This window comes from Somniosus microcephalus, chromosome 18, assembly GCF_052327205.1.
Source record: "Somniosus microcephalus isolate GS21.2 chromosome 18, FLI_Smic_1.0, whole genome shotgun sequence".
Classification (NCBI taxonomy): domain Eukaryota; kingdom Metazoa; phylum Chordata; class Chondrichthyes; order Squaliformes; family Somniosidae; genus Somniosus; species Somniosus microcephalus.
The window spans coordinates 55,035,878-55,063,764 of NC_141004.1; the positions used below are offsets into that span (position 1 = coordinate 55,035,878).

The following is a 27,887-nucleotide window of genomic DNA, read 5'->3' on the forward strand; positions in this document are numbered from 1 at the left end:
GGGCCGGTAAATACCTGGCGCTATGTACAAGATCATCTTAATTGTGGTGCTCCATGCTGACTTTTATTTGTGATTTCTTGCAAGGAGCATGGAGGACTACAAAATGCTGCTGGAACAGTTTGAGAAACCGTTCCGAATCCTGCTTCACACACTGACCGTGGGTATATCGGGAGCCACCACTGCATTTCATGTTTTGCAGCGTATCCAATCAAAGCAGTCTCTCCACTGGAGAACCTTTACAGAGACACTGTGCCGGCCTGAGCCACTGTTGGAAGGGAAGGAGCAGAAGCTTAGTCTGTAAGAACCTTTAATTTTGACCCTTCACCAAATGTGAGAAACCTTTAATGAACCTTAATCCACGTAATTCATTTTATTGCATACTTTGAAGTCATAGTTCTGTGCACAGGTCCCAGGAGTGGGGTTCAAGCCCCACTCCAAAGACTTGACGTAATCTAGGCTAACACTTCAATGCAGTACTGAGGAAGTGAACTGTTGGAGGTGCCATCTTTCAGATGAGACTTTAAACCAGGGCCTTATCTGCCCTCTCAGATGGATGTAGAAGATTCGGTGGCACTATTCAAAGAGAGGAGAGTCCTGGCTAACATTTATGCCTCAACCAACACCACTAAAAACATTTATCATTGCTGTTTTTGGGGACCGTGCTGTGCACAAATTGGCTGCCCGGTTTGCCTACATTACGACAGTGACTACACTTGAAAAGTACTCCATTTTCCTTAAGTGCTTTGGGATGTCCTGAAGATGTGAGAGGTGGTGTATAAATGCAAGTTTTTTCTTTACCTCTTGATTTGAGGGTCATATGTTTTGTGTTTATTATTTTCTATTTTTCTCTCTGCTTCTTGCCGCATGTTTGCCAAGAGGGCAGGGCAGGTATTGACTTGCTCTTGGGCATCTGCTATTGATCCATATTGAGATGCATAAAAATGTGCATTGTGACGTTTTCTCTCTCCTTGAGTGATTCCTTGTGACCTCCCTCGTCCATTAGGAGCCTTTGCCTTGTACTTTTGGCTTCCCCGACCCCAATTCCTGTCCCTATTTCATGTCCATTGTTTTTGCCTTATTATGGACTCAAAAAAAAAATGTCTTTATGTGAGGAGCACTATAGAAATGTAAATTGCTGTATGTGGGACTCATGAAAACAAAGCCCTCGCACCATTCATAGCAGAGTGGACTGGAATATCAATGCACTCTTTTGCCATATTGCACAAAGCCTTCATGGTTAATAGTGGCCGACTGGAAACCCAGTGCTAAATGAATTTACTGTTGTTTTACTTGCATTCATTTTATTGAGTCCCTGCCCCTGCTTTCGTTTCCTTGGGATTTCCGGCATGCTATCCTCTTCCTCTACTGTAAATACTGACTCAAAGTAATTATTCAACATGCCCGCCATTTCCTTATTATCATTGACAATATCACCGCTTTCAGTTTTTAAGGGCCCAACATTGCTCCTGACTACCCTCTTTTTCCTAATGTAATTGTAAAAAAAATGTGTGTTGATTTTGTTATTCCTTGCAAGCTTCCTTTCATACTCCTTTTTTGTAGCTCTTACTATCTGTTTTGTTGCTGTTCTTTGTATCTTTCCCATTCGCTGCTATTTTTTGCATTTCGTATGCCCTTTCCTTTAGTTTTAGGCTGTCCCTTACCTCTAGTCGTCCATGGCTGTTTGTTGGGAAGTAGAGCTCTTGCTCCTCGGGTTTAAACTGGTTCTGTATCACCTTACATTCTTTTTTTGAACATCTCCCACTGATCTTCTGTCGTTTTACCCATTAACAGATTTGCCCAGTTTACTGTGGACAGTCTCTGTCTCATCCTTTTGAAGTCGGCCTTACCCAAATCTAGAATCTTAGTAGCTGTTTCGCGTTTCCCCCTTTCAAATTAAACCACAATGCAGTTGCTTAAATTGCTCCATTATACTTTGATGAAAATTGATACGGATTTACATAAGGGTGATTTGATCAAAGTTTTCAAGATATTAAAGGGAACCGATAGGGTAGATAGAAACTATTTCCGCTGGGTGGGGAGTCTAGGACTAGGGGGCACAGTCTAAAAATGAGAGCCAGGCCTTTCAGGAGTGAAGTTAGGAAACACTTCTCCACACAAAGAGTGGTAGAAGTTTGGAACTCTCTTCCGCAAATGGCAGTTGATGCTAGATCAATTCATTTAAAATCTGAGATTTATAGATTTTTGCTAACCAAAGGTATGAAGGGATATGGGGTAAAGGTGGGTGTTAGATCGGGTAATTAATCTCAGTGGACCACTGATTTGAGGTCAACACACTAAAATTAAATTTTGTGAGTCCGGTGGTAAGTTTTAAATAGTCGATTTATTGCATCACTTGATTTACACTGTTTGACTTCCTTTATCCGACTAACATCATATTCAAAATGGCTGGTTTTTATACAGCAGCGGATGTACCCGCCCCCTTTATTACCATTGGCTCAGCAGCATGCATGCAGAGCTATGGTTGGTTCAACTACATCACACTGATTGGATCTCTGGTACATCAATCATTCCTTTGTTCTCTAGTTAAGCAGAATCATCACTTTCAGTTTTAAGCTAAGATCAGCACTTTCACAGTTTAAGCTAAATCAGCATTTTCATTGTTCTCAGTTTTTAAGTCAGCCGATGTGACGTTACCAGCTGTGATTGGATCTGATACATCACACCATCCTTTGGCATGTGGTCAGCTTAAGCATAATCAGATTTCTTTAAATCATTAGTTTAATCATATTAAAATCTATGTTATTAAAATATTATATTCCCTAACACTCCCCCCTTTGATTCTTTCAAAAATTGAATCATAAAAATAAAGAGTCAGATTAAAAATATAATCAATCATTGCTGTGTTTTGCCACTGTCCGGATCAGTGGCTTTTGCACAAATTTACATCAACCAGGATTTTACGTGGCCACAGTAAAAGCCTGGTTTTAATAAGTTAATTGATTTCATGATCTTAAATTAATTCGTGCATCTTAAAAAGTGGGAGGAGCTCCCCTCAGCTTATGGCTTTGGCTTTGAAAAATACATTCAGGTAAAAATTAAAAAGTAAAAAAAGGTAGAAAAATTATAAAAAGTAGAAAAAGGTACAAAACAATCCAGCAGCTAAATATAACATGCCCCTTTAAGATGGAAAAACGGTCTGTGGTGACCTGCAAGGCGTCTTGCCCGCGGGGAAGCAGACGCCTGGTGGCAATCACACTTAATCAACAGAAACACACAATTGGATCCCCATCCTATTGTACAAGGCCTCCCTCTTACCTTTCTGAGGAATGTTTTGTCAAGATTCTTCAAGGGCATTTTATGGCTTTGTGGCTCCAATCCTGCCCCGCCTGGGGTATCCTCTGTTTCTTCTATCTTTCCTGATCTTACCCCGCCTGGGGTCTCCTCTACATTACTTCGGACCTTCTCTTTCGATGTGCTCAATTAATTTGTTAGTACTTGTCAGTCATGGGCATGAGTACCCAATTGGCTTATGTATCAAAGTCTTACTACACACCTTACATGTATCAAATACGCTATCATTACAAGTTGGATAGCTACCAGAGCATGTGAAATAATACGAACCTAAGGGTGTGCTGATGTATTAAGCCCAATATCCCATCAATGTGAGTTGTCCCCTATGCTGTCAATTTCAATATCTATTCTCGAGTTGTCTTGCTCCAAAACATAAAAATGCTTTAGGGAGGAGTTCAGTCGCATCATGAGCTCACTGAAACCCACAAACAACAGGGGAATGTCATATCCAAGTATCCGAATTGTGCCACATAATTGTGTAGCTCATACTTAAAAACATGTTGGTTTATGGGACAGGTCCTGTTAGACCCGTAAAGCATAGTAATTGCAGTAGTAGTGACACAGGAGGCACCACCAAAATCACCTCATATTGGATTCGCACTGGTTTTTCCCACGCTCTGTTACCTACAAAACACAATTATTACAGTCACAGTTAAATTCAGTCTTACAATCATTTCAAGCGACATTACAGTTTAACATCTAATCAACAAATCATGGATTTAAAAGATCCTCCAGATCTCTTTTACTTGTATCCATCTTGTGGATAATTCTATACTAAACATGATTTCTCCTTGGTCCTCAATTGTACCAATCTAGATTCCATGTAACTCTCCACTTCAACTTCAATTTCAATCCCTCTAACAGGTACCAGTGTGTTTAACTCTACTCTGATTGTTTCATTATTTAGATAGTTTCTCGATGGAGTATGTGTCAATGCTTTAAAAGTTGTCTCGCTCTCCTGAGCCACATTAACCATGTTTTGCTGTTGTCAAGTAACTGAGCATGTCTGAGACCCGTTCTTCAGTGTAAATTCACCATACATTCCTGGATGATAATTGCCTCATATGTACCGAATCACATTTGCAAACTCATACCGGTATCTCAATATCATGCCACACATGCCATTCGATACAAGCCTTTCTCGGGCTTTCAGGTATCTTATCAAAAGATTGTAGTCACCTGGAGATCTTTGCTCATCTTTCTCTGCATGATCCCGATGTCTTGGGTAGTGGCCAGACTATCAAATTCAGTTTTCTTAAAAGTTCATTAAAGGCAGGGACACAAATGTCTCCAAGAGCAAGCTATCAATTTACTATTCTTAACTACACTTTCCTGACTTTCACTAGAAAGTTTTGAAAATTCCCATTCAGTAGTGTAATTCTCCTGTTTCAATCTTACACTCTCAATCACTTTCCTTTAATTACCATTCATATCTCATTCATGAGTCCTGGAGAAACTTTACTGTCCAGTACAATATTTAAGATAGAAAACATAGATCAAACGTTCTCACTTGATCCAAGTTATTAACACTTTTTATTTATCATTATTTTAGAGGATCTTTTATTTTCCCAAAAGTAACCAAATATATAGTGCCTGAGTCCATTTTGTCATTTCAAAATCATCCCAAAATCCAAACAGCAGTATTATGAGCTATCTCTTACTTTTGTTATCGGTGTGGGAAAGTATTTTCTAGCAGCGATATGGCTAGCTGGACAAAGCCACATTGAATTGTGCCTTTGTATCCTTATCTCTTCCAAGAACAGGCTCTTTCTAAATAGTTACCAGGTTGTAATTACAAGCAACATTTCAAAATGTCAGCTAATTTCTACTTCTGTTAGTCTAAAAGAGTTAATATAGCCAAGTATCCCATGGTGCTTTGCGTTTGTTTTCCAGCTAACAAGACTAAATGGTACCTTTCAGATAGTTTTATACCGGTCAATTATTGAGGACCCCTTTATATCCCTTAAACCAAATTTTACCCTGATTGGTACCAGTATTGTTAAATCCACACTGTGCCTCTGGGCTGTGTCCAATACTATGTGGACATACAGTGATAGCGTGCCTAGTAACACATCCCTCCAATTTTGTTCCAGCCAAATTCCCTTTAATCTTCACAGCATATGGTAACATATTGTGATGGGATATGTGCATTCCGTCCTTCACTACCCCAATATTCTGTATTCGGTACACCTCTGTCCTTGGGCTTCGGGTGCCATTACCGGTATTACCAATACCAACCCTAGGAGCCCTCCCCCGTCAGGTTTACACTCGACTTGTGTAGGGTGCACCCGAACCATTGCTCTCAACTGGCAATCCATCAAGCTCCTGCCTGCTACTGCCCGTTTAGAGGTACCATCCCCCTTGTGCCCACCGGTCAGGTTTGCCCTTAATTGTTGATTCGTTATCCATAAGGGTACTTCCCCTGCCTGTATCTGGGCCAGGTTTTCTCGGGTTTGTTCCACAATCCAGTTACCATATGTGCTACATATGTCATTAGCAGCCGCCTGCTGAGATGCATTGTACTCTTTTATTAATGGTTTGGGCGTGTGTTTCTAGCACTGTAACTATCTTTTGTAGATGTATGGTCAGCGTTTGATCCTCAGATAATTCTTTATCTGTATTTTCATTTGTCTTTTGTAATACAGCTTTAATGCGAGACCCTAGGTCTCTAACCTTTTGATCCAGTGTCACCAAATCATAATTTTCCTTCTATCACTGTGGGGAAATATTAACTTAAAATTAAGAAACTTAAATTTAATAATGTCCCATATCTTTAAATTTCATACTAAAGTTGTTGCTTGGTGAACTTAAGCTGTCAGTGGGAAGGGTTAACTCCTTTGCAGGTTTTTAAGAAGGTGGAGCAAAACATTATCAGGCGCAATTGCGTAACTTCACGTAAATTAAAAAAAACTTTCCTGATCGAAAAAGACAGTTGTGTTTTCACACTTTAACTAAACACGAACAGAACAGATAAAACAAAACAAAATAGCACATTCTTGCAGAAAACAGTAAATTACGTCATATTTCTTACTGTCCTTTCTTCAGATGTCTTTCCAAAATACTGTAAAAACATAACTGGAGAAAAATTAGTTTTTCACATTTAAACAAATCAAATCAAACTGCTTTAGAAGATTTCACCATAGCAACCGGGACTCCAAGGTTAAATCTTAGACTGAAGCTTAATGTAACATTGTACAGTTTGCACTGCAAGTACAAAAATCTATCGCAATCTTTTGTTAAGCAAACTTTTTGTTGCTCTTCTCAGTTTTTACACACCAGCTTAACTTAAATTATTTCAAAGGTTTTTTCCTCAATTCTTGGGGCACAATCTTATTCACACATTCTTAAAACTTCCAAAATCCAAGACAAGACAAAAGATTTAAACGCTTTTAACACAGAGAAGTGGGTGGAGCTAAACCACACATAACAGAATCTTTCTTTTAAAGAACATCTAATCAGACAAAAGAAATACTGTAACTTCTTAAATATTCATAGTCATTTTTCAAGGTTCCTTTCACTCAGCAAATCTTGTGTTTTATTTGTCTCAGCACAGATGTTAATAACTTCCATGTCAGTAAAACTTTAAGTTTCTCTTTTTTTTCCTCTTTCCATCGGCGTCTCAGCATTTCTTGGCTTTCCAAATCCCTGTTTTTTTTCTTCCTTTGCTGAGTTTTCAGATTGGTTAGCCTGCAAATTAGATCTTTTTCCTTCTTTATCTCTCCTGTGTTCAGCCCCGAGTGTTCCAACCAGTTAGTTTTAAATCGCTCGTCGTACTCTAACACTTCCTCCGTCCCTTTCTGTTGACAGGCTATGATCTTTCCCCAATCCATTTTTGCAGGGCTAATCACTTGTAACCACTGTTGGATCGCATCCCATCTGGCATCTAATTCTTGCTCATCATTTCCCAGGCCAGTCTTTACTTTGCTGTGTAACTTATTTCCCTCTCTCCTGGGTATCATTACAATCAGAATTTGGACTCCGTCACACGGGGGGAGTTGGTACTTCGCCCTTTCTTCCCCATTTTCTTTCTTCTCATACTCCTTTTCTACTCTTTTCCTTTTCTGTCTCAATGGGGCCAAATGGGGTCCTGTTTTCTCTTCTTCACTTTCACTGACATTACTAGAGGATCCCGAGTCGGTCTCTTGATCTGCTTCTTGTCTTTGTCTCCCACGACCTTCCTCCTTTATTTCATTTAGATCTGGGTAACCCTTCCAGGTCCCGACACATTTTCCCTTTTCTTCAACTACCGGGACTATCGGTTGTTTATCCAATTGTTTTTTACAGTCCTTAACTTCATCTTTAAGTTTTTTAACTTCCACTTTTGACTTTTCAAGCTCATTTGTTTTCTTTTTCAATTGTTCATAAATCGCATCTTTCTGCTCTTTTGCATTGGTCAAGTCGTGATCATGTTGGGAGTTTGTCTTAATCTCATTTCGCCGTCGGATCTGACTCATAACTGCCAAGGACCATCTGATCCGTCTTTTATCTTTCATACGGGTCGTTTTTCCCCAGACCCTTTTTATGTCATCCAAAGACCATTGTCCAGAGGAGGTACTGTACTTTTGTTCGATTTCGAACCAGGTTTTAGGTAAGTCAAACTGTAATTCTATATAGTCATACAACTGCTGGAGAATTTCGTCTTCTGAAATCTCAGGTGGGGCACGCCCACCCTTAATAGTTGTAGGTTTATCGAGTGGTGCCATAATATCGATTTCTTTACTTGTGGGTCTTGAGTCGTAGGCTTTTCAGCCGAGTCAGTAAGTTAGAGCTCTATATTGGACCTCGAGCCATCTTACCACCCGGAGGGTTCGCTACCCGGGAGGTTTGCGGAGTCGCGTGGAGGGGAGATGACTAGACTACCGACCGAGGACTTTTATAACGAGGAGTCCTTACCTCCAAAAATAGATCCAGTGTCCCAGATCCAATCTCTTCCTTCAGCAACCCTGCTCGCAGCGCCAAATTGTTAGATCGGGTAATTAATTTCAGTGGACCACACTGATTTGAGGTCAACACACTAAAATTAAAGTTTGTGAGTCCGGTGGTAAGTTTTAAATAGTCGATTTATTGCATCACTTGATTTACACTGTTTGACTTCCTTTATCCGACTAACATCATATTCAAAATGGCTGGTTTTTATACAGCAGCAGATGTACCCGCCCCTTTTATTACCATTGGCTCAGCAGCATGCATGCAGAGCTATGGTTGGTTCAACTACATCACACTGATTGGATCTCTGGTACATCAATCATTCCTTTGTTCTCTAGTTAAGCAGAATCATCACTTTCAGTTTTAAGCTAAGATCAGCACTTTCACAGTTTAAGCTAAATCAGCATTTTCATTGTTCTCAGTTTTTAAGTCAGCCGATGTGACGTTACCAGCTGTGATTGGATCTGATACATCACACCATCCTTTGGCATGTGGTCAGCTTAAGCATAATCAGATTTCTTTAAATCATTAGTTTAATCATATTAAAATCTATGTTATTAAAATATTATATTCCCTAACAGTGGGTATATGGAGTTAGGCCACAGATCAGCCATGATCTCATTGAATGCAATGTTGGTCTCCTTACCTAAGAAAGGATATACTTGCCATAGAGGGAGTGCAGCAAAGGTTCACCAGACTGATTCCTGGGATGGCAGGACTGTCGTATGAGGAGAGATTGGGTCGACTAGGCCTGTATTCACTAGAGTTTAGAAGAATGCGAGGGGATCTCATTGAAACGTATAAAATTCTGACAGGGCTAGACAGACTGGATGCAGGGAGGATGTTTCTCCTGGCTGGGGGGTGTCTAGAACGAGGGGTCACAGTCTCAGGATATGGGGTAGGACATTTAGGACTGAGATGAGGAGAAATTTCTTCACTCAGAGGGTGGTGAACCTGTGGAATTCTCTACCACAGAAGGCTGTGGGGGCCAAGTCACTGAATATATTTAAGAAGGAGATAGATAGATTTCTAGACACAAAAGGCATCAAGGGGTATGGGGAGAGTGCGGGAATATGATATTGAGATAGAGGATCAGCCATGATATTGAATGGCGGAGCAGGCTCGAAGAGCCGAATGACCTACTCCTGCTCCTATTTTTCTATGTTTCTAACAGGCAAAATGGCCTACTCCTCTTCCTGTGAGCCATCTTCATTAGAAACTGGATCGACACTGTCGACGTTCATTTCATGTCGGACCCTTACACCCAGCAGGTAGAGCAGGCCTTCAACTCATCAGTGTGGTTTGCATTCGAACTCGGGTCCCAGAGATGAAAGTGCCCTCCCCAGAACCTCTACTCTTATTTCTGTGGTATGTAATTAAAGCATCAACTATTGGTCGGGCAGTTCATTGTATGTAGGGCAAGTCATTTGTTATCGCTGAGATCCTCTGGCATTTCCACTGCCTCTGCAAAATTGTGTTACTCAGGCAGCAAGTTACGCTGGGATAAGCGTTAAAAAGTTGCAGGATTTGTGATAAGCTGTGGTAACAATATTCCGTCTCTCGGCTGTTTACTAACAGTTTTGTTGTTTGCTCTCTCTTAGAAAACCCTTGTTTTATCTTTTACCACTGATGGTCAGAAGAAACCTCTTATCTTTTCTTCACCTGGGCAACACCGTTGTACCTAAAGACTGTCTGCATCATCTCATCCTACAGCTGAGACAAAACCCTGACCCTGATCTCTGGACACAGAAATTAATTGATGTCCTAGAGCAGGACTTGGAAGGCGGACTGTGTCATTTCACATCTGTTTCACATACGGAGCGATCTCGGCAGCAATTGGACTGTCTCCGTCAGAAGTTAACGGGGATTTCTGAAGACCGTTCCGCTTCTGAGAAAAGGTTAGGCTGGTACCTGAGTCACCAACAGAGGAGCAGCGGTAAGGAATCCTCTGAAGATACAGAAGGCAAGCCCCTATTAACACAGACCTCTAAAAAACGGAAAAGCCCTGCGAAAGATGCATTTCCTTCGGATGATGACGAGCAAAATGCAACGAAGAAAATGAAACTGGCGCAGGATGTTGTCTGTTTGCAGCCCTTTATTGGCAACGAGAAGCAAGATGTCACCCCAGTGCCTGGGAACTTGGAAAACGTGCAACTTATCCATACACGGGTGCATAACAAGTTGGATATCGTTCAGGTGAGACAGAGCTCCCCTCCAAACACCGAGAAAGGACAGAACGCTCCCCCAAACACAGAGAAAGGACAGAACGCCCCAAACACAGAGAAAGGACAGAACGCCCCAAACACAGAGAAAGGACAGAACGCCCCAAACACAGAGAAAGGACAGAACGCCCCAAACACAGAGAAAGGACAGAACGCCCCAAACACAGAGAAAGGACAGAACGCCCCAAACACAGAGAAAGGACAGAACGCCCCAAACACAGAGAAAGGACAGAACGTCCCAAACACAGAGAAAGGACAGAACGCCCCAAACACAGAGAAAGGACAGAACGCCCCAAACACAGAGAAAGGACAGAACGCCCCAAACACAGAGAAAGGACAGAACGCCCCAAACACAGAGAAAGGACAGAACGCCCCAAACACAGAGAAAGGACAGAACGCCCCAAACACAGAGAAAGGACAGAACGCCCCAAACACAGAGAGAGGACAGAACGCCCCAAACACAGAGAAAGGACAGAACGCCCCAAACACAGAGAGAGGACAGAACGCCCCAAACACAGAGAGAGGACAGAACGCCCCAAACACAGACAAAGGACAGAACGCCCCAAACACAGACAAAGGACAGAACGCCCCAAACACAGACAAAGGACAGAACGCCCCAAACACAGACAAAGGACAGAACGCCCCAAACACAGAGAAAGGACAGAACGCCCCAAACACAGAGAAAGGACAGAACGCCCCAAACACACAGAAAGGACAGAACGCCCCAAACACAGAGAAAGGAGAGAACGCCCCAAACACAGAGAAAGGACAGAACGCCCCAAACACAGAGAAAGGACAGAACGCCCCAAACACAGAGAAAGGACAGAACGCCCCAAACACAGAGAAAGGACAGAACGCCCCAAACACACAGAAAGGACAGAACGCCCCAAACACAGAGAAAGGAGAGAACGCCCCAAACACAGAGAGAGGACAGAACGCCCCAAACACAGAGAAAGAACAGAACGCCCCAAACACAGAGAAAGGACAGAACGCCCCAAACACACAGAAAGGACAGAACGCCCCAAACACAGAGAGAGGACAGAACGTCCCAAACACAGAGAAAGGACAGAACGTCCCAAACACAGAGAAAGGACAGAACGCCCCAAACACAGAGAAAGGACAGAACGTCCCAAACACAGAGAAAGGACAGAACGTCCCAAACACAGAGAAAGGACAGAACGCCCCAAACACAGAGAAAGGACAGAACGTCCCAAACACAGAGAAAGGACAGAACGCCCCAAACACAGAGAAAGGACAGAACGCCCCAAACACAGAGAAAGGACAGAACGCCCCAAACACAGAGAAAGGACAGAACGTCCCAAACACAGAGAGAGGACAGAACGCCCCAAACACAGAGAAAGGACAGAACGCCCCAAACACAGAGAAAGGAGAGAACGCCCCAAACACAGAGAAAGGAGAGAACGTCCCAAACACAGAGAAAGGACAGAACGCCCCAAACACAGAGAAAGGACAGAACGCCCCAAACACAGAGAAAGGACAGAACGCCCCAAACACAGAGAAAGGACAGAACGCCCCAAACACAGAGAAAGGACAGAACGTCCCAAACACAGAGAAAGGACAGAACGCCCCAAACACAGAGAAAGGACAGAACGTCCCAAACACAGAGAAAGGACAGAACGCCCCAAACACAGAGAAAGGACAGAACGCCCCAAACACAGAGAAAAGACTTGATTTGCCAGAACATGTCAAGGTGCAAGTAACCTTTATTCAAATGTATATAGAGGATGTTTGACAGGCATTGTTTATCATGAGTTTTGCCCATAATTTGAGTGATTTATTTCATCCAGTATCGTGCACATCATCTCTCCAGTACCTTATACAATTCGTTTATTAAATTCTGGTATTAACATTCTGGAAATAGTATTTTTTCCGACAGAAGTATAGAGGATTGTGAATGGTTTGCTCTCTGAGGGTGAACCAGAGTTATTACTCTGATGCACTGCAATAGGGAGGAAGGGCAGGAGATGAGGTAAGAGATTAACACGGGATGGAGAGGAGGTAGATAGAGGAGTAAAACAGCTCTGGACCCAAGCTCCTTCCCTTCCATCCACCTCCTCAGTTTTGTGGTATCAGGTAATTGCAGTGAGAGCACTCCCAATTCAGTCAGAAGATTGTACGTTGAAGCCCCACTCCAGCACTTGAGCCCATCTAGGCAGATACTTCAGTGGAGTACCGAGGGAGTGCTACATTGTCAGAGGCGCCGTCTTTTAACTGAAATGTTAAGCCAAGGCCCAATCTCCCAGTTTACGGGAATATAAAGGATCCCCCGGCACAATTCAAAGAGGAGCAGGGAGTTCTCGCAGTGTTTGAGCTAATAATTCCTTTGCTGTGATGTGCTTCGGGGCATCCTGAGGATGTGAAAAGTGCAATATTAATGGTCTGTCTTAATTTTTGTCCTGCCTTGCTCTTGTATCTCATCTCCTGGCCTCACTCCCTGATGTACTGCACCATCTCCTATCCCACCCGTCACTACTTCTCTGCTGAATTACTTCTCTGCTGAATTATTTTTCTGTCCTGTCCCAGAGCCTTTTCCTTCTTGAACAAGCCCACAGCCTAACCCTACTTTACCTGGTAACCTTTGGCACACGTTGCTGGCACTCTCTGAGCCTGCTCTCGGGCTGCCTCCTTTCCCTTTCCCAGTGCTTACCCTGTCAGTGACAGTACCTCGGTACCACTCCTCCTACATCCTCCATCCTTCCCAGTACCTCCTTCCAACTCCCATCCCAGCAAGCCTCAGGCTGGCAATAAAATTTGCAATGCCCAGCAAAATATCTGCCCTCTCACTTGAACAAGTGTAATGAATGCAATGTACCCAGGTGGGAAAGTAAGTTGTGAGGAAGATGCAAGGAGGCTGCAAAGAGATATCGACAAGTTAAGTGAGTGGGCAAGAACGTGGTAGATGGAATATAATGCAGAGAAATGTGAAGTTACCCACTTTGGTAGGAAAAATAGAAAAGCAGAATTTTTTTTTAATGGTGAGAGACTGGGAAATGTTTGTGTTCAGAGGGACCTGGGTGTCCTTGTACACGAATCACTGAAAGTTAATATGCAGGTACAGCAAGCAATTAGGAAAGCAAATGGTATGTTGGCCTTTATTGCAAGAGGATTTGAGTATAAGAGTAAAGACATCTTACTGCAATTATATAGGGCCCTGGTGAGACCGCACCTGGAGAATTGGGTCATTTTTGGTCTCCTTACCTAAGGAAGGATATACTTGCCATAGAGGGAGTGTAACGAAGGTTCACCAGACTGATTCCTGGGATTGGGGGGTGGAGGGATTGTCCTATGAGTAGATTAGGCCTCTATTCCCTAGAGCCTAGAAGAATGAGAGGTGATCTCATTCAAAAGTATAGAATTCTTAAGGAGTTTGACAGGGTAGATGCTTGGAGGTTGTTTCCCCTGACTGGGGAGTCTAGAACCAGGGGTCACGGTCTCAGAGTAAGGGGTCGGCCATTTAGGACTGAGATGAGGAGAAATTTCTTCACTCAAAGGGTTGTAATTCTTTGGAATTCTCTACCCCAGAGGGCTGTGGAGGCTCAGTCGTTGAGTATATTCAAGACAGAGATCGATAGATTTTTGAATATTAAGGGATTCAAGTGATATGGGGATAGTGCAGGAAAGTGGAGATGAGGTAGATCAGCCAGGATCTCATTGAATGACAGAGCAGACTCGAAGGGCCAAATGGCCTAGTCCTCCTTTTTCTTTTGTTCTTATAAGATCCTCCTGTTATCCAGGATGAGTGCATTGTCACCCTGAATCTGACTGAAACCTGGCTTGTCTCACCAAGCCCACCCTCACTCGGTTACACATTTTAACATATTCTTGGGCCTGACCTGCTGTGGGGGACTCATCTCCAGATCTTGCTTTGGCCTAACATACTTTCTCCATGTCACTTGAACTTGTTGTTGCCTTCCAAATCCGTCCCCATCTTTCCTGGAACTCCATGTTTGAATCCCTCCAATCAGGTTTCTGCCCCTGCCTGAAACTGCTCTTATCAAAATCACAAGTGACATCCTATGTGCCTGTGACAAAGGTAAACTATCCCTCCTCGACCTGTCTGCTGCCTTGACACGGTTGACCACTCCATCCTCCACCAACGCCTCTCCACCGTCGTCCAGCTGGGTGGGAGTGCCCTCTCCAGTATTGCTGCTCCCTCTCTGCGGTATCTCAGATGACATTCAGCTCTATCTCACCACCACTTCATTGGACCCCTCCACTGTCTGATTTATCAGACTGCTTGTCTGACGCCCAGTAGTGGATGAGCAGAAATTTCCTCCAACTAAATATTGGGAAGACTGAAGCCATTGTCTTTGGTTCCCCTCCACAGACTCCATTCCCTGACCACCGTCTCCATCCCTGGCAACTTTCTTAAGTTAAGCAAGGCCATTCACAACCTTGGTGTCATATTTGACCCCGAGATGAGCTTCTGACCACATATATCCACTCCCTCACCAAGACCGTCTACTTCCATCTCTGTAACATCACTCGACTCCGCCCGGCCTCAGCTCATCTGCTGCTGAATCCCTCATCCATTCCTTTATTACCTCTAGACTTGACTATTCCAGTGCTCTCCTGGCCGGCTTCCATCTTCCACCCTACATAAACTTGTGTTCATCCAAAACTCTGCTGCCCGTATCCTAACTCGCTCCAAATCTCGTTCACCCATCACCCCTGTGCTTGCTGACCTTCACTGGCTCCCGATCTGACAACGCCTCAATTTTAAAATCCTCATCCTTGTGTTCAAATCCCTCTATGGCCTCGCCCCTCCCTATCTCTCTAACCTCCCCCAGCCCTACAAGCCTTTGAGATCTCTGTGATTTTCCAATTCTACCGCATCCCCAATTTTAATTCACACTAGAGGAAAAATCTTCTTTTAAAGTTGCTGTCAAAAAGCGCACCCTGCAGAATTCCTGACCGGTTTGACCGAGTGTGTCCATTCTCCCGGACCAGTAAACCTTATCCCAGTGTGCAGTCCTTTGCCTTTTCTCCTGACTCGGAGTGGCGTATCAATGGGTCAGAGCATAAGCAGCAGCAAAGACCACGGCAAAACTGGCAGCAACATAAACCCCAGGATGGCATTACAGGAAAGTTTGTGCTATCCGGGACTGAGCTGTTGCCGTCCCATCAAAACTGCCGGACAAACCAGCGCTAATGTTGAAACATACGGAGATTTTGAGCTCCGTAGCTGGCAACAAAGCCTGTTGCTTAGCAACAGCTTCTAAACAGTCGGCCGTACCTTGCAAGCGTCTCTGTAGCTTAACAACAGCTTCAGCGAGACCTTGCAGAGCCTGACTGGTGAAAAAAAAGCAACGAAAAGAAAAAAAATCTAACGAAACGGCTCCTGATTTTTGCCGGTGGCTCGAGCATTCCGAACAGTTAACCTCCGGATAAACCAAAGTTTCCTGTACATTGGTGTTGAACATAAAGGAATCACGCTGATACTAAACATAAACCTTCTCCAACTCATTCTCTCCCACAGCCAGTGGTCGGAGAGATAGTTTGAAGTGGGTGAGGAAGATGTGGAGAGTTGCAATTAAAATTAAATTTGATTCCTCCATGTAAGGAAGTTATATAATCTACATTAATATCTCAAGATAAAACCCTGATGCCCCAGTACATTGTATTCAGTGGATAATGTGCGAACAGTAATGCCTGCTATTCTTATTTGCTCCACAGGTGGCACTGTTAATGCTCTTAGCCTGTTCAGACAAACACAGCCAAAGATGTGTGTTTCCTCCAGCTCCCCGTGCACTCACAGGAGATTCACTGGTTAATTATATACTGAAAACATTAACTCCTGGTACATTTAGATGTAAGATACATAGAATCGTACGGGGCAGGAAGTGATTAGACAATTAGGCACAGTGACAGCTGTGGCTCAGTTGGTAGCACTCTCGCCTCCGAGTCAGAAGTCCCACTCGATAGACTTGAGCACAAAAATCTAGGCTGACACTCCAGTGCAGTGCTGAGGGTACTGGAGTACTGCGTGACTACACTTCAGAAAAAGGACTTCACTGGCTGTAAAGCGCTTTGGGACATTCTGAGGTTGTGAAAGGTGCTGCAGAAATGACAGTCTTTTTTTCATTCCTTCCTTCCCTCTGTCTTCCTTCCCTCGCTCTTCCTTCCCTCGCTCTTCCTTCCTTCCCTCCCTCTTCCTTCCCTCCCTCTTCCTTCCCTCCCTCTTCCTTCCCTCCCTCTTCCTTCCCTCCTTCCCTCTGCCTTCCCTCGCTCTTCCTTCCCTCGCTCTTCCCTCCCTCCCTCTTCCTTCCCTCCCTCTTCCTTCCCTCCCTCTTCCTTCCCTCCCTCTTCCTTCCCTCCCTCTTCCTTCCCTCCCTCTTCCTTCCCTCCCTCTTCCTTCCCTCCCTCTTCCTTCCCTCCCTCTTCCTTCCCTCCCTCTTCCTTCCCTCCCTCTTCCTTCCCTCCCTCTTCCTTCCCTCCCTCCCTCTTCCTTCCCTCCCTCTTCCTTCCCTCCCTCCCTCTTCCTTCCCTCCCTCCCTCTTCCTTCCCTCCCTCCCTCTTCCTTCCTTCCCTCCCTCCCTCTTCCTTCCCTCCCTCCCTCTTCCCTCCCTCCCTCCCTCTTCCTTCCCTCCCTCCCTCTTCCTTCCCTCCCTCCCTCTTCCTTCCCTCCCTCCCTCTTCCTTCCCTCCCTCTTCCTTCCCTCCCTCCCTCTTCCTTCCCTCCCTCCCTCTTCCTTCCCTCCTCCCTCTTCCTTCCCTCCCTCCCTCTTCCTTCCCTCCCTCCCTCTTCCCTCCCTCCCTCTTCCTTCCCTCCCTCCCTCTTCCTTCCCTCCCTCCCTCTTCCTTCCCTCCCTCCCTCTTCCTTCCCTCCCTCCCTCTTCCTTCCCTCCCTCCCTCTTCCCTCCCTCCCTCTTCCTTCCCTCCCTCCCTCTTCCTTCCCTCCCTCCCTCTTCCTTCCCTCCCTCCCTCTTCCTTCCCTCCCTCTTCCTTCCCTCCCTCCCTCTTCCTTCCCTCCCTCCCTCTTCCTTCCCTCCCTCCCTCCCTCTTCCTTCCCTCCCTCCCTCCCTCCCTCTTCCTTCCCTCCCTCCCTCTTCCTTCCCTCCCTCCTTCCCTCCCTCCCTCTTCCTTCCCTCCCTCCCTCTTCCTTCCCTCCCTCCCTCTTCCTTCCCTCCCTCCCTCCCTCTTCCTTCCCTCCCTCCCTCTTCCTTCCCTCCCTCTTCCTTCCCTCCCTCCCTCTTCCTTCCCTCCCTCTTCCTTCCCTCCCTCCCTCCCTCTTCCCTCCCTCCCTCTTCCCTCCCTCCCTCTTCCCTCCCTCCCTCTTCCTTCCCTCCCTCCCTCTTCCTTCCCTCCCTCCCTCTTCCTTCCCTCCCTCCCTCTTCCTTCCCTCCCTCCCTCTTCCTTCCCTCCCTCCCTCTTCCTTCCCTCCCTCCCTCTTCCTTCCCTCCCTCCCTCTTCCTTCCCTCCCTCCCTCCCTCCCTCTTCCTTCCCTCCCTCCCTCCCTCTTCCTTCCCTCCCTCCCTCCCTCTTCCTTCCCTCCCTCCCTCCCTCTTCCTTCCCTCCCTCCCTCCCTCTTCCTTCCCTCCCTCCCTCTTCCTTCCCTCCCTCCCTCCCTCTTCCTTCCCTCCCTCCCTCCCTCTTCCTTCCCTCCCTCCCTCCCTCCCTCTTCCTTCCCTCCCTCCCTCTTCCTTCCCTCCCTCCCTCTTCCTTCCCTCCCTCCCTCTTCCCTCCCTCCCTCCCTCTTCCTTCCCTCCCTCCCCCTTCCCTCCCTCCCTCCCTCCCTCTTCCTTCCCTCCCTCCCTCTTCCTTCCCTCCCTCCCTCTTCCTTCCCTCCCTCCCTCCCTCTTCCTTCCCTCCCTCCCTCTTCCTTCCCTCCCTCTTCCTTCCCTCCCTCCCTCCCTCCCTCTTCCTTCCCTCCCTCCCTCCCTCCCTCTTCCTTCCCTCCCTCCCTCTTCCTTCCCTCCCTCCCTCCCTCTTCCTTCCCTCCCTCCCTCTTCCTTCCCTCCCTCCCTCTTCCTTCCCTCCCTCCCTCTTCCTTCCCTCCCTCCCTCCCTCCCTCTTCCTTCCCTCCCTCCCTCCCTCCCTCTTCCCTCCCTCCCTCCCTCTTCCTTCCCTCCCTCCCTCCCTCCCTCTTCCTTCCCTCCCTCCCTCCCTCTTCCTTCCCTCCCTCCCTCCCTCTTCCTTCCCTCCCTCCCTCTTCCTTCCCTCCCTCCCTCTTCCTTCCCTCCCTCCCTCCCTCTTCCTTCCCTCCCTCCCTCTTCCTTCCCTCCCTCCCTCTTCCTTCCCTCCCTCCCTCCCTCTTCCTTCCCTCCCTCCCTCCCTCTTCCTTCCCTCCCTCCCTCTTCCTTCCCTCCCTCCCTCCCTCTTCCTTCCCTCCCTCCCTCTTCCTTCCCTCCCTCCCTCTTCCTTCCCTCCCTCCCTCTTCCTTCCCTCCCTCCCTCTTCCCTCCCTCCCTCCCTCTTCCCTCCCTCTTCCTTCCCTCCCTCCCTCTTCCTTCCCTCCCTCCCTCCCTCCCTCCCTCTTCCTTCCCTCCCTCCCTCCCTCTTCCTTCCCTCCCTCCCCCTTCCCTCCCTCCCTCCCTCTTCCTTCCCTCCCTCCCTCTTCCTTCCCTCCCTCCCTCTTCCTTCCCTCCCTCCCTCTTCCTTCCCTCCCTCCCTCTTCCTTCCCTCCCTCCCTCCCTCTTCCTTCCTTCCCTCCCTCCCTCCCTCTTCCTTCCCTCCCTCCCTCCCTCCCTCTTCCTTCCCTCCCTCCCTCCCTCCCTCTTCCTTCCCTCCCTCCCTCCCTCTTCCTTCCCTCCCTCCCTCTTCCCTCCCTCCCTCCCTCCCACTTCCTTCCCCCCTCCCTCCCTCTTCCTTCCCCCCTCCCTCTTCCTTCCCTCCCTCCCTCCCTCTTCCTTCCCTCCCTCCCTCCCTCTTCCTTCCCTCCCTCCCTCCCTCTTCCTTCCCTCCCTCCCTCCCTCTTCCTTCCCTCCCTCCCTCCCTCTTCCTTCCCTCCCTCCCTCCCTCCCTCTTCCTTCCCTCCCTCCCTCCCTCTTCCTTCCCTCCCTCCCTCTTCCTTCCCTCCCTCCCTCCCTCCCTCTTCCTTCCCTCCCTCCCTCCCTCCCTCTTCCTTCCCTCCCTCCCTCCCTCTTCCTTCCCTCCCTCCCTCCCTCTTCCTTCCCTCCCTCCCTCCCTCTTCCTTCCCTCCCTCCCTCCCTCTTCCTTCCCTCCCTCCCTCCCTCTTCCTTCCCTCCCTCCCTCTTCCTTCCCTCCCTCCCTCCCTCTTCCTTCCCTCCCTCCCTCCCTCCCTCTTCCTTCCCTCCCCCTTTTTTTCCTTTTTCCTTTCCTTTAATTAGAGCCCAGTAATTTCCAGGGAGGGAGAGACAGGGCAAACCAAGGCTTAGAAACCATTATTTAAAGACACGGCCAGTCATTAGATGAGATATTTGATCGAGCAAGCCTTGCTGATTGCATAAACTTCCTAGTTTGTAAACCTGTTGAATGATGTGTACTGTTTTTCTTTAACAGTCTTCAGTATCCAGACTGAGGGATCTGTTTGAGGCAGACTCGGATGTAAGTGTTCTTTTAAGTATTTTTGATGCACACAAAACAAAATCTCCTTTTGAAAGAGGAATTTATTCAAACTGTAGAAAGAGCTGTTCACATGTCTTCTATTTTATTGGTATTTTCAGCTGTGTTTTTAGTCCCCAGAGAGTAAAGCATGCGCATCCATTAGATTAGTATTGGGCAGAAAATAACTTTTACTAATTTAATTATTCATATTCATTCATATTTAGACAAAATTTAGTTCATTATTAGTGCCATCCAGCACCAGCGATGTACAGTATATTAAGTTTTTCAAATCAAATCAAACCAAACCAGTGAGCTCAGAACACTGCTGTCTCTTCCTGGATCTATGATGACAGAAAAGCCCACACATGCTGCTCGTGCATCTCTCCTAGAACCAGCAGACGAGTGCCCTTTGCAGTGGGTTACTGCCACCCTCTTGGGCAATACACTCCGTTCCAGAATTACAGTAACACAGCCTTAGCTGGGTTGCACTTAGCATAATAATTGGGAGAGAAGGGCGATGTGTGGCTTGTGGGAAACCTAATAATGGGAATAAAGTTGATGATACGAGTTAAGTACTGTAATTATATGAAGTCTTGTTATTAGTGGAGGAGGTGTTGAAGATGCAGCATTACAATAGGTTGCTAGACAGGTGCAGAGATCCACAAACAGGGCTGCCCTGGTAGACCCTTTGTTTCAGCCTGTTCTTGCCCCACGGAACTGATTTCTTCCTATCTCGACTTTTTTTTTCTCTCCTTGTCCAGTCTCTTCCCACCTATATTCATGACTATTCCAACGTACTCCGCCCAGGTCCCTTTGGAATGCTGAAAGGGGAGGAGGAAAGGGGCGATGTGTTTGGTGGTGGGATCACGCTGGAGACAGTTTCTTGGCTCCAACCGCCTCCTTTGCACTATGGATGTCCAATCCCTCTACACCTCCATCCCCCCACCAGGATGGCCTGAGGACACTCCGCTTCTTCCTTGAACAGAGGCCCAATCAGTTCCCATCCACCACCACCCTCCTCCGTCTCACATTGAACAACTTCTCCTTTGACTCCACTCACTCCCTCCAAATTAAAGGTGTTGCTATGGGAACCCGCATGGGCCCTAGCTATACCTGCCTTTTCGTGGGATATGTGGAACACTCTTTGTTCCAGTCCTACTCGGGTCCCCTCCCTCACCTTTTTTCTGGTACATTGATGACTATCGGTGCTGTTTCCTGCTCTCGCCCTGAACTAGAAAATTTCATTCACTTTGCTTCCAATTTCCACCCTTCCCTCACCTTCACATGGTCCATCTGTGACTGTTCCCTTCCCTTCCCTTCTTCGACCTCTGTCTCCATTTCTGGGGGTAGGCTATTGACTAACATCCACTATAAGCCCACTGACTCCCACAGCTACCTGGACTACACTTCCTCCCACCCAGCTTCCTGTAAGGACTCTATCCCATTCTCCCAGTTTTTCTGTCTCCGCCGCATCTGTTCTGACGATGCCACCTTCCATACCAGTGCTTTCGATATGACTTCCTTTTTCCTCAACCGAGGATTCCCCTCTACTGTGGTTGACACGGCCCTCGACTGTGTCCGTTCTATCTCCCGCACTTCTGCTTTCACCCCTTCCCCCTCCCTCCCGGAACCACGATAGGGTTCCCCTTGTCCTCACCTTTCACCCCACCAACCTCCAGATTCAACGGATGATCCTCCGCCATTTCCGCCACCTCCAGCATGATCCCACCACCAAACACATCTTTCCCCCTCCCCCTCCCCTTTCAGCATGCCAAAGGGACCGCTCCCTCTGGGCTGGGGAGTCACGACAGACCTGGGCTGGAGGCCTGTTGCAGCAGCCCTGGGGGCCGTTGCGGGGGGGGGGGGGGGGGCGGGAGGAAGCAGGCCAGTGTGGAGCTTTGTGGAGAAAATGGCATTTTTCTTTGCTGTTGCTGGGACACCGCTCAAAGCGCTTGCACAGGGCCCTTCCATTGCACCCCTCCGCTGATCTGAGCACCTCTGACTCTGCTTGCTATTGTGCTTCCCTCACCTATTTTTGTTTTGCTTTTCTACCTGTGAAAGTTCCATTGTGATTGGGCCTGGAAACTGAATTCTGCTATTGTTAATTGTAGCCCAGCTAACACTGTGCTTTTGTATTTCTTAAATCAAGTTTGTGTTTGCGATGGTTACAAGTAGATGCAACAGCAGGCTGATTCTACCTGCAAACTATTTTTAAGTGTTTTTTTACTCATTTCAGAAGTCGGAAGCATCTCAAGAACTAAATATCCTGAATGAATGTGATCCAAGCCAGGTAGGACCAGAGTGGGGTTTTTTAAAGCAACACCCTGTTTGCAGTGAGCTACACTTCAGATTGTCTTTAAGGTGGCGCCCCATTCTGCCAAGTCTCACTGGCTCAGACCTTCCGTTTGGGGGCAGCTCTGGTGGGGTCTGACTTCTACCTACCCAGGAGACGCTCCCCTGACCCCAGCTGTATTTCTGGCCCCCAGGGTAATTTGCTTGAGGGAGGGGGGCTCCCAGTCTCGGCTGGGGAGTCACGACAGACCTGGGCTGGAGGCTTGTTGCGGCAGCCCTGGGTGTGGGGTGCGGGGTGGGGGGGGCGGAGGAAGCAGGCCAGTGTGGCGCCTGGTGAAGAAAATGGCATTTTTCTGTGCTGTTGCTGGAACACCTGCGCTCAGAGCGCTTGCACGGGGCCCTTCCATTGCACCCCTCCGCTGACCTGAGAATGCTGGAGGCTGGGCCCTTAATGGCAACCCTTGAATTCAGTGTTCACTCCGGACATGGGGAAGGCACATTTTGTGCTGCCAGGCCTGCCCTCTAGAAAACTCACCCACTCCAAATCTACAGACTATCAGCAGGATGAGGCCACTATGTGTGGGTTCTCAGAATCTCACTCGTGTCAAGTGCCATTGTTTTTTTAAGTGCTTAACATTTATGGAAATTTGATCAAGCTTTAGTTTTCAATCTGGTAGTGTATTGTGATGATTAATTTGGCTCTGTAAACATCTTACATAAACCAACTCCACTTAAAGGCCTCGGGCATGGCCCATCAATATGAGTAAAGTACAGTGTTGGTAGGGATACCATTCAACTCTTGACTCACTTCAGAGCTGTCAAGAGCTGGGGAGGATGCAGTTTGCTGTATTACACCTCCTTTTTTCCCACTACCAACAGAAAACACAAAATGAGTTTCAGAATTGCAGTCGCGCAGCCTTAGCTGGACAGAGCATGGTAGCAGAATCCCATTTCCAGATTACAGTATCTGTTTGGCAAAGTAAAATATCGTAGCCAACATAGTCGGGTACCTCGCATAGCCTTCCAGCATCTTTAGTTTTGTTCATAATGTTTTCAATAATTGATTTGCACATTGCATTTCTTGTAGCTGGAGAAACTCTGTTTATTATTGCGGCTGTCCGAACTCCCAGAGCACCTCCTGCCCCTGGCCTGCAACAGATTGATCTCGCTGTCATCTGATCTTAGCTACAGTAATGCGACTGTGCTCGCTCAGAACCTCTTCTTGACGAGGGTATGGTCATTTGTGTGGTATAATTTGGAACCATAATCTTCAATCCCCCTTTTTTTTCAGCTCTTCCACTCTGATTGATTGCGTAGGCTTTTCAGCCATTAAAATTTGAACGGGCTCCTCTGCTGCCTATAGCAACGCTGGACACCAGGGATTGCTGTGGCACAAGTGACAGAAAATATGTTAGATGATGTGTTTCCGTCATTTGCATAGCATTGCAGCATGACCAGCCATATATGGGCGGACATATTGTAGGTCCCGTGTCACTTCCAGCGGGAAAGCCTGGAAATGGAGGGAGCGAGTGGGGAGCCAGGGGAGTAGTAGTTCCTGAAGAAGTTTTCACCTTGTCCACCTTAGTCACGTCAGGGCTAGAGCACCTCAAGCAGAAAATCTAGTTTCAATTTATCTGTAATGCAGGGGAGGGCGGTATTTTCAGCATTTGATTTCTGCTACCTCTGTCACGACAGTGTATTTGTATATGCTTCACAGCAAGATTGGAGTACTGCATCAGTCGAGTGTTGAATGGTGCTGGGATCTGATACTTTGGAGGTTAGCCTATGCAGAGCCAGTGAGCATTTGTATTTATGTATATACGTCCTGATATAAATGATCTGTAGCTCTTCTAATGGCTGTCGGTAAAGGCAGTGTGCAACTGAACCTTAAAGGTCAGCAGTTTCCTAGGTTTGGTTCATGGTATGTCTGAATTAGTTGATTGCAATCTGCTTAGCATTAGAAATGTTCGTTGCTATCCAGTGACCCCGCCCCTGCTGAAGGAGATGATCAGGCTTGGCTGTGATGCCTCCTATAGTCAAATAGCATGTTAACACTCATTTCCCGGACTGACACATGAAGAAAGGCCACCTAGACGAGGTACCGGACAGTGCCTGTAGAACTATGTCCCCAAAAGGAATATGGCCTTCAGTAGAGGAGGGGGAAATGATAAATAAGTAAGTGGATTGTGTCTGTTTGCAGGTACTCTCACTGACAGAGCCTGCGTCACGCTTTTTAATGGCCGCCATCACCTCATTTTGCAAGAAATATGCACGTCCATCCTGCAGTGCTCTGATTGGGCCGCTCCTTCAGACTCCAGACATAGGTACGGTCAGGTTTGAAAAGCTGTGGGAGATACACTGATAACCACTGTTACTGTTGTCTAGCTAAGAATGACTAAAACATTCCTCACTGTAGTCAGAAACAAACTGGTGATCTGTGCACAATTTTTTTTACTCTCTTTCCTTGCCTCTTTTTAACTGAGCACTAAGCCTTTAATTCAAGATTTCCAGCATTCCCCCTGAGTATTTTGCCTTTAATTCCTCCCCATGGGGAGGAGACTAGCCAGTTCAGCACTGCAACGATCAGCATCTTGCTGTATGCAAACTGATGGGTCTGAATCTGTGTTCTTCCACTTAGTGGAACAAGGCACTGGAGCAGAACATGGGAACATAGGAATTGCTCGAAGAAAAATGACAGGGGTCCATCTAGTTGGCCTTCTACCATCCTGGTAGTTGCATGATGCAACAATAGTGGAGTTGTTAACTAATCACAGCAATCAATCTCTATCAATTAATCTACAATAGACCCAGACATGAGGCGAGATAAACCCACAATGGTTCCACCCAAGCATGCTACACCTACCATACGTCATGTCTCAAATTACTCATATACTGTATCCCAAAATATTATTTTCTGAAAGAAATCTATCTAATTTGCGTCACCAGGCTGCCACTGTTGGCTTTGACTTTTCATAATCTAATGAAATACAATTCTGTAAAGTTGCAATCTCTGTGTAACATCTTTGTTTCTAGTTACAAACATGAAATCTGCTGAAGTGACATCCTCCCCGTGCTCTGATGATCCTGCTCATACCATCGGCAAGGAGGTGCTGAAATGTACTCATAGAAAAATAGGAGCAGGAGTAGGCCATTCGGTCCTTCGCGCCTGCTCCGCCATTCAGTATGATCATGGCTGGTCCTCTATCTCAATACCGCATTCCCGCTCTCTCCCCATACCCCTTGATGCCTTTGGGTTGACACATTGGGGGTTGGATTCCTCTGGTAACTATTTGTATCAACACGACCTCCCATCAAAAAGATTGTGTTTGCAATGTCACTACAGTTAACGACCAGAGCGCCTCTTTCCCCCCCCAATCATGGAATCTTTCATTCTCTCTCTTTGAAACTTCCTTTCTAAGGCTCAACCTATTGTCCAACTGAGGTTAAGAGCCCTCAATGCAGGCAGTTTGTGGGCATGTATCTGCATCGTTCCACGCTCTACAACAATGCATTATGGCAAATTTCAGTCTCTTACCATCTGATCCATAACTATAATAAAGTAATTTTTTTGTATAGCGGATTTTACTTAAATAGGCAGTAACTATTAAAATGCAGTTTAATGGGAACATCAGTGTTTCTGGATTCTTTACAGGAAATGTTCAAGTGGAGCTGATCTGCAGACTTACAGAAGACTGCCTCGAACCAGAGCATCTAACAGTGATTTTTAGGTTGATTTATTCTATTGATAATGAAAGTTTACATCGCGTGTATGTCTCGTACTGTTCCTCCCTCACAAAAACTTATTTGAAAGTATCGATTCATATGGTTAAATGGAAGAAAAAAATCTTCATTTTTTTTTAAGCCGCTGTTGAGATTCTCTTCATGTGTCCCTCCCTGCTGGGCTGCTTTTCTGGTGGGCATTCAATCCAGGAAGCCTCTGTGCTCCTGGAGCAGCTTCATTGCAAACAAGAGGACGGTGACTGCAGAAGAGCCAGCGGGCCATTCTGGAGCTGCATTCCCAGCCTGCAGTGTGGTTTTGTGGGGTCAGGCCAGTTTGCAACGCAGCCACTCGATGTTGGTCGACTTGGGATGAGAGGGTTGTCCTATGAGGAGAGATTGAGTAGATTGGGCCTATACTCTCTGGAGTTTAGAAGAATGAGAGGTGATCTCATTGAAACATAAGATGCTGAGAGGGCTTGACAAGGTAGATGCTGAGAGGCTGATTCCCCTGGCCGCAGAACCGAGAATTAGGGAGCATAGTCTCAGGATAAGGGCTCAGCCATTTAGGATTGAGATGAGGAGAAATTTCTTCACTTAGAGGATTGTGAATCTTTGCAATTTTCTACCCCAGAGGGCTGTTATTGCTCAGTCGTTGAGTATATTCAAGGCTGAGATTGATAAATTTTTGGACTCTTAAGGGAATTATGAAATATGGAGATTGGGCGGGAAAGTGGAGTTGAGGTCGAAGATCAGCCATGATCTTATTGAATGGCGGAGCAGGCTCGAGGGGCCATATGGCCTACTCCTGCTCTTATTTCTTATATTCTTATGACTTTACCACAGAGGCCGAGCAGTGAGGGAGGCCCTATCTGAGGGTCTTTATGGTAACCACAAAATTGATGTTTTAAAAATGAATTTCAAATCAAATCAACTTTTATTGTCATTGTTAGTGCACAAGTGCAGTACAACGAAATGTAGGCTTGCGGCTCCCGAGAGTGTACAATTTGGATTAGGACACTTAAACATTCAACATACATTTATACATTTGGCTTGCAGTATATTAGCATAAATATGACCATAATAAAGTGCATTGGCAGATGTGCAGGCTTTAGTGTTTATTTGTGGAGTTCAGTAGGATGACAGCCCTGGGAAAGAAGCTGTTCCTAAATCTGGTCGTACGGGTGCGAATGCATCTGTAGCGTCTTCCAGATGGTAGGAGGGTGAACAGACTGTGGCTGGGGTGGGTAGGGTCTTTGATGATGGACCGTGCCCTCCGTAGGCAGCGTTCCTGGTATATGTGCTCTATGGTCGGTAGCCGGGTGCCGGTAATGCGTTGGGCAGTTTTGACTACCCGCTGCAGGGCTTTCCGGTCATGGGAGCTACAGCTGCCATACCATACCGTGATACAGTTTGTCAGGATGCTCTCTATAGTGCAGCGGTAAAAGTTAGAGAGGATCAGGGGTGACAGATTACATCCCTTCAGCCTCTCAAGAAATATAGGCGCTGCTGGGCCTTCTTCACCAGAGAGGAGGTATTGAGGGACCAGGAGAGGTATTCCGTGATGTGGACTCCGAGGAACTTAAAGCTGGCCACCCTTTCCACCTCCGCCCCATTGATGTGGATGGGGGTGTGACTTCCGCCTTTGGACTTTCTGAAGTCCACGATTATTTCCTTTGTTTTCTTGGTGTTAAGGGCCAGGTTGTTGTCGGCGCACCACCTCACGAGATGCTGGACCCTCCTCCCTGTAGGCTGACTCATCGTTGTTGGTGATCTGGCCTACTACTGTGGTGTCATCTGCAAACTTGATGATGGTGTTGGAACCATTAACAGCCACACGAGTACGAGTATCATCCACCTCCATGGAAAGGGGGAACAAATTCAACAAAACG

At 46.6% G+C, this 27,887-nt stretch overlaps 1 protein-coding gene across 1 annotated transcript in view; it reads left to right on the top strand.

Moving 5' to 3' along the window:
* The first annotated feature begins 21 nt into the window (after positions 1-21).
* Positions 22-27,887, top strand: part of fance (FA complementation group E) — a 36,295-nt gene continuing 8,429 nt past the window's right edge. The window contains exons 1-7 of the mRNA XM_086011470.1: positions 22-297; positions 9,840-10,434; positions 19,942-19,986; positions 22,223-22,276; positions 23,366-23,509; positions 24,479-24,602; positions 25,931-26,006. Coding sequence (XP_085867596.1) covers positions 89-297; positions 9,840-10,434; positions 19,942-19,986; positions 22,223-22,276; positions 23,366-23,509; positions 24,479-24,602; positions 25,931-26,006 — 1,247 coding nt within the window. The 5' untranslated portion in view covers positions 22-88. The remainder of the gene's footprint in view (positions 298-9,839; positions 10,435-19,941; positions 19,987-22,222; positions 22,277-23,365; positions 23,510-24,478; positions 24,603-25,930; positions 26,007-27,887) is intronic.